The sequence below is a fragment of the Andrographis paniculata genome, unplaced genomic scaffold (assembly GCF_009805555.1).
Source record: "Andrographis paniculata isolate CXL003 unplaced genomic scaffold, ASM980555v1 Contig98END, whole genome shotgun sequence".
Classification (NCBI taxonomy): domain Eukaryota; kingdom Viridiplantae; phylum Streptophyta; class Magnoliopsida; order Lamiales; family Acanthaceae; genus Andrographis; species Andrographis paniculata.
The window spans coordinates 1,383,054-1,389,809 of record NW_026137637.1 but is presented as its reverse complement, the minus strand read 5'-3'; the positions used below and the strand labels follow the sequence as shown (position 1 = coordinate 1,389,809).

The 6,756-nt window shown below is 29.7% G+C and overlaps 1 protein-coding gene across 1 annotated transcript; it reads left to right on the top strand.

Annotated features, from left to right (window-relative positions):
* The first annotated feature begins 1,225 nt into the window (after positions 1–1,225).
* Positions 1,226–4,565, top strand: LOC127243716 (uncharacterized). The gene is made up of 6 exons (XM_051263871.1): positions 1,226–1,490; positions 1,611–1,685; positions 2,506–2,594; positions 2,923–3,007; positions 3,121–3,202; positions 4,265–4,565. The coding sequence occupies exons 1-6, from the start codon at positions 1,320–1,322 to the stop codon at positions 4,354–4,356; spliced, it is 594 nt and encodes a 197-aa protein (XP_051119828.1). The 5' UTR covers positions 1,226–1,319; the 3' UTR covers positions 4,357–4,565.
* The last annotated feature ends 2,191 nt before the right edge of the window (positions 4,566–6,756 follow it).

Sequence of the window (6,756 nt, the reverse complement as noted above, 5' to 3'; positions counted from 1 at the left end):
AAATATAAATAAAAATATTTATTTTTTTGAGGAGAGAGGTAGAAATAAAGGGTTTTTGAGTGGGCCCTACGTCAATGTTGTATGTTATGAGTTAATTAAGTTGATTTATATTTGTTAAATATGTTTTGGTTTAATAATTTTTATCAAAAATAAAAACAATTGCTGTAGAACAAACAAAAATAAAAATAATGTTAATAGCAGTGGGACTGAGGGATTATATTTTGGGGAGGTGGAATTCCACAATTTTTGCTTATAGGATATTTTATTTAAATTGTTAAGTTGTTGATTTATGGGTGTATTTAATCCGAATTTTTAAAAGTCTATCACTTTATCTTGAGTGTATTCAATAATTCATTAACTTTCAAAATTCATGAATTTTGTTGAATTTTTTTGTAAAATTGTTAATAAATTATATTATATAAAATTTCTGGGTATAATTTGAGATTTCTATAGGTTTTTTAACTTTTATTTAGAAAAAAATATGTAGTATTACTTTCTTTATATTATTAATAGTATATGCATTTAATACTCCCTCCGTCCAAGCTAAAAATATACAATTACTTTTGGCGCGGATGGGTAGGTAAAAACAGTAAAATGACATTTTTACCCTTACTTTTTTGGTATAAAAGTAATGATATGATGTAAAGTATGGGTATTTGTGGAAAAAATTGGGTATTTAATAAAATGGTTACTTTGTTATTGGACGTCCCAAAATAGAAATATGTATACTTTCTTACTGAACGGAGGGAGGATTATATTATAATAATAGTAAAAATTATAAATAAAAATTTTATATATTTGAAATAATACAAAATTTTAAGTAAACTTTTTTAGAAAATCAAAATTAATTAAGATAATAAATTTAATGAATAATTTAAATTAAATATTCAGTGATTGTAAAATTATAGATACATTGAATTAAAAAAAAAAATTTAATTATTATAATTATTAAAATGAAGATGAAAATAATAATAATAATAATAAATATATTTTAAAAAAATTATTGTATTTTTAATTCACAATTTTATAAATTGTAATGAAATTATAAATTAATAAATAAAATTAATTAAATTCTGTATGAATTCTTAGCATTTTCAAATTCTCTGAAATTCATTAACACTTTATTCTTTTTAATATTATAATAAAACAATTTTCTATATAATTTCAAGCTGCCGCCAAACAAATTTTAACGTACACCCGCAATCACTATATAATAATTACAAAGCCCTAATTTCAAAACCCTTCCATTCCATGGTTCCATCCGCCTCCGCCTGAGCATACTTGATTCCCACGCGCCGCCCCATATAGCCACCGTACCTATGCCGGAACGAGGAGAAGAAACACTTGTGACGCCCGGAGAAGTGCTCGGGAAGCTCTCGGAGCTGAAAGCCGGGAAGGGGGCTTACGTTTCGCCCCACGATAAAACCGTCTACGCCGCCCTCACTGGATTTCGATCCATTGTTCCTCCTCCTGTTGATTCCGATGACCTGGTAATCATTTTAGGATCCCGCCATTGCTGATTAAGTCTTTTTTTCTCACCTATTTTTCATTTTTCTATTTCGATTTCGATTTCCAATTTGTTTGTGCGTTTGTGTTTGTGGCGTATTTAGAGGCCGACGGTGGAGGTTGAAGGTCACAAGGCCCATGGTCCAGTTCCCGAGCCCGGAGCCATTGTTATTGCTAGAGTAAGGGATCTTTCAATTGGTGCCACTCATTGATTGATTGATTCATTTGTTTGTTTTAGAAATTGACAGCAGTTTTGGTGTTTTTAATTTTTTTTATTGCTGTGGTTATCTTTCTTTAAAAAAATAAAATTATTGTTTGAGGGAAAGTTTTGAATGTAAAATCAGTGAAGTTTTGAATGTGAAATCAGTGATATTTTGAATATAATATCGATGGATGTTATGTTTGGAACCGCACGGGAAGAACATGTGACTGCATAAATTAGGACTTGATTGTATCCAACATTCTGAATTTCATTGAGGAATATAAATAATTTTCTTAACGGGGAAAATACATTGGATAATTATGCGTAGCTTCGATGGAGGCAAACAAAAGGAAAAGAAAGAAACAATGGAAAGATTGTGTGTTTTTTGGATGAGAGGAATTTAATGCTAAAAAGGAAAGAAAATGGATCGAAAACTATTGCAAAATACTTATGGTTTAATTTGGTATGTAAAAGTGTTTCATTGCCATTGAAAATATATGTGAACGGGAATTTGAAATTGGAGTTATCGGCCGAGACTATTGTTTAGTGAAATTGTTTGAAGAGATATTTTTTTATGTGAAGTACAGGGAATTGTGTAAGTAATATAAAATTAATGAGTGTGTAATATATTTTATTTTTTTTGGGGGGGGGGGGGGGGGGGTAAATGTATTTGTAGGGAATTGTGGATGAGTACACCATAATTTATTACTTTTGGTTTATATGGCCGCTTCCTTCTTGTTACCTCTCGAATGAAAAATTCTCCTCATCTCAATTGTACTTTGTTTCATCATGGACAGGTTACAAAAGTGATGGCAAAAATGGCCTCGGCTGATATAATGTGTGTTGGACCAAAGTCTGTTAAAGAAAAGTTCACTGGCATAATTAGGTATAATGCATTGTTTCGATCGACTTTTAATCTGAAGTTTACGTTGCTCATTTTTGTTAAGGGTGTGTTTGTTTGGAGATTTGGATTTTGGGTTAAGATTTGAATAGTAAAAAACTTGGATTGACATAGTTGTATGGTGTGATATAAATAAGTATTGATGTGATATTTTAAATGTAAAATTGATTTTTAGTATAATATAAAAAGTGAAAAATACGTGTTTGATTTAATGTTTTTGAGAAGAATATTTTTTATGAATTGTAGAAATTTGGTAAAATTTCATAAACGAACACACGGTAAGTATAAGTCTGAATAAGTGGAATTACTGCAGGCAGCAAGATGTACGAGCAACAGAGATTGACAAAGTCGATATGCACGCATCCTTCCGCCCTGGTGACATTGTTAGAGCTTTGGTTGTATCCTCCTCAATATTATCCAATAACTTTTGTCGGGATTAAACATTATGCAATAGGATGAAATATTTAACCTTTCAATGTGAATAATTTGCCTTAACTTTGTCATGTGAAAGTTATCCTTAGGTGACGCCCGGGCTTATCATTTATCAACTGCCAGAAATGAACTCGGTGTTGTTTCTGCGGGGAGTGCAGCTGGTATGCGTTTTGTTTCCCAAAATTTATGTCGAAAGTTTGTCTATTTGTTGATCTTTTGGAAGGGGCCTTTCTATTTAAATTCATCACATAGCCGATGTGTTTTTCAACCTTATTTTTATATTATTCATTCTATCGTAAAATATCGTGCCCTCTAAATATATATATATATATATTATATCCCACAAAAAATTTATTTATTGTATTAGCATGAAGTTTGCGGTATAAAAACAATGACTATTATAACGATTAAGAATCACATGCCTATTAGCCTTTAAAGATGCTTTAATTACTTAGATAAGATTGGGGAAAGAAGCCGACATTGAGTGTGTTTGTTTAGTAATTATAATTTTAGGCATTTTTGTTGTAAAGTACGATGAATTGTAGAAGCATTATAGGAAATGATGTTTTGTCTATTTTTTTTATTGATACGATGTTTTGAATGTAAAATTAAATTTTAATATAATATAGTATAATAATAATAATAATAATAATAATGTGTTTTTGATTTAATATTTTTTGAGGGAAAAGAAAGTTTCAATAATAAAATCAGATGGAAAGTTGTACAAGTAAACATACTTATTTCTTTTACATTAAAAATTGTTACGTTTGAACTAAAAGAGTATTCAACATGGACTTCGTGCTAACATTAGGAAATTAATCCTATCAATGAAATACTAGGGGTATGTTTGTTTGTGGGTTTGGGTTTGGATTTTTTAATAGTCAAATGTTTGAATTTGAATAGTTATTTGATGCTATATAAATAGATGTTGATATGATGTTTGAATGTAAAATAAATTTGTAGTATAATATAGAAAAAAGAATCTGATGTGATATTTTTTTGAGAAAAAAAAGAATATGAATAGTAAAAATATACGGTAAAACCCACAGAAGAACGCAACCTAAATGTTTTGTGTATTTTTAATCAAATACGATGAGATGTTATGTACTTCATAGAATATTTCAAGATCAATGCAGACTCTTCTGATATCGTATCTTGCGGATGATTATTTATTTTCATTATTTCACAGCCGTAAAGAAAACTCTCCTTCATCTTTCCTGTAGGCGCCACGATGGTTCCCATTAGCTGGACGGAGATGCAATGTCCGGTAACCGGACTAGTTGAGCTGAGAAAAGTTGCTAAGGCTGGAGCCTGAGGGATGCGCGCAGAAGCCGGCATTGCGACTCAAGACTCCGGAGACATATATTTTGTGTCCTAAATGCTCCATTTATCTGAGTTAAGGTTTGATCTTAGAAGATGGCCGTTTTTGAGGTTAGTAAGGAGTTCATTCGTGGCTGTTGTATTTAGTTCGAAATGTCGCTGTATTACATGATTTTGATTTTAGAAAGGAATTATACATGTGGAGTAATGCTTGCATATTTTTAATGTAGGCAATTCTTTAAAAATTTTATTAAAAAAAAAAACTCAATATATACTACCACATAAATATGATACATATATTATTTTTCATACAAAGATTTGAAATTAACTTTAACTTTTTACTATTGGTAAGAACTTTGATAATAGGGGAATGATGAAAGGGAATGATGAAAGTGTTATGGGTTTTGAATAGTAAAATTTTAAATTGAAATAATTGTTTGGTGGGTATCGATGTGATATTTTAAATGTAAAATAAATTTGAGTGTAATATAATAAATAAAAAATTGATATTTGATTTGATAGTATTGAAAAAAAAAATTGAAAAAGTATCTAAAAAATCAGTATCAAAATCTCACAAGTAAACAAATGTGTCTTTTATCTTTAAAATATTATTTTCTTTGTCCAAAAAAATTAAGTAGATTTGTTTGGCACATAATTAAATAATAATAATATTTTAATATTAAAATTGTTATGTAATACCTTACTTGTTTTTAACCCTTGTCGATATGTTCATTTGATCGGATAGAGATTTTTGAATTTTTATTCATTGTGGGTGAATTTGATCTTATTAGATAGGTCTTCAAGTTATCTTTTCAATATCACAGACAGAGAGTCGATTGAATGTTTGGGAAAAGAGATATTTTCAATTTAGTAATAAATTGTATATTAACAATTTATGTCACAATTGTTAACTTTTAAAATTCACCATAAATTTTGTAGAGATTCAATTGATCTGAATTTTTACATATAGATAGTAATTTGAGTTAGTTATCCGTCTCCACAAACGAGAAGTCAATCGTAGGTCGGACGTATGAGTTACAATCCAAACAATGTATTAATAACCAGGTCGTACGGTCACCATACGGTCAAACGATTTAAAAAAGCATATTTTGCATATTTTGACTAATTAAAAATTCCTCAACCTTCATTTCTCCCCAATTTTGTCCTTTAACATTGGATAAAGGTTCATGGGAGGTTAGAAAATCACTTCATTTCATTCCAAGTCGATTTTTACGATTGTCTGGAGGTCCCGGCTAGCTTGGGGTTGTGCCATGTTTCCATTAGACGAGATAAGTTTACGGTTAAGGTAATGAGTTAAATTATGCGCGCTTGAAATAAATGGATCATTATGATTATGTTTTTGTAATATGTGGTGAACTTGTTGTGATATGATAATATTAATTGCTAAATAGATTCATGTGATATATACTGTGTATGATAAATTGTATATTGGGTTATTGATGTTGGCGGACAAATAATTATTGTAGATTTGACTAGATTTAGTTGATGATTGACAAGTCGATTGATAAATTATATAAGCCATGGATTTGACTAGATTTAGTCGTTGATTGACAAGTTGATTGTAACTTGTATTAGCCGTGTATTTGGCCAGACTAAGCCATTGACTAACAAGTTAATTGGTAAATTGTATAAGCCGTGGATTTGACTGGAATTAACCGTTGATTGGCAAGTCGATTGATAATTTTTATAAACCGTGGATTTGGCTAGACTTGGCTGTTGATTGACAAGTCGATTGTAAATTGTATTAGCCGTGCATTTGGTTAGACTTAGCCGTTGATTGGCAAGTCGATTGATAAATTGTATAACCCATGCATTTGGCAAAACTTAGTCCTTGATTGGTAAGTCGATTAATAAATCGTACAAACTGTGGATTTCGATTAATAAATTGTGTAAGTTGTGGACTTAATTAGACTTTGCAATTGATTAACAAGTCGATTGATAAATTGTAATAGCCATGGATTTAGCTAGATTTAGCAATTTTGACAAGTTAATTAACAATTGCGTGAGCCGTTAACTTGGCTAGACTTAGCGGTTACTTGACAAATTGATTGATAAATCGAGTTATCCGTGAATTTCGAATTGTTGTAGTTGTTGCTTGTCAAATATTTATTGTTGATAATTTACTGTATATTTAATCTCTTATACATCTTATGTTAAACCTTCGTGATGATTATTATAAACATGCATAATTTTCTATAATTATATATTTTAAAGTAATTGTAGATATTGATAAAAATATTTTATGACTTACATAAAAAATATATATACTTTTATTTTTATTATATTTTAGCTTTGGCATCGAAAGATGCATTATTATTTCAGTGTTATATGTGTCATTCCATAAAATTATTTGAATGTTGCAACACATAAAAAA

What these genes read in the sequence shown, in the direction of transcription:
- LOC127243716 (XM_051263871.1), top strand. Translation starts at nt 1,320, where the DNA reads ATGCCGGAACGAGGAGAAGAAACACTTGTGACGCCCGGAGAAGTGCTC. An exon ending in CTGTTGATTCCGATGACCTG is followed by an intron (nt 1,491 to 1,610) that starts GTAATCATTTTA and finishes TGGCGTATTTAG; the next exon opens with AGGCCGACGGTGGAGGTTGA. An exon ending in AAGTTCACTGGCATAATTAG is followed by an intron (nt 2,595 to 2,922) that starts GTATAATGCATT and finishes GAATTACTGCAG; the next exon opens with GCAGCAAGATGTACGAGCAA.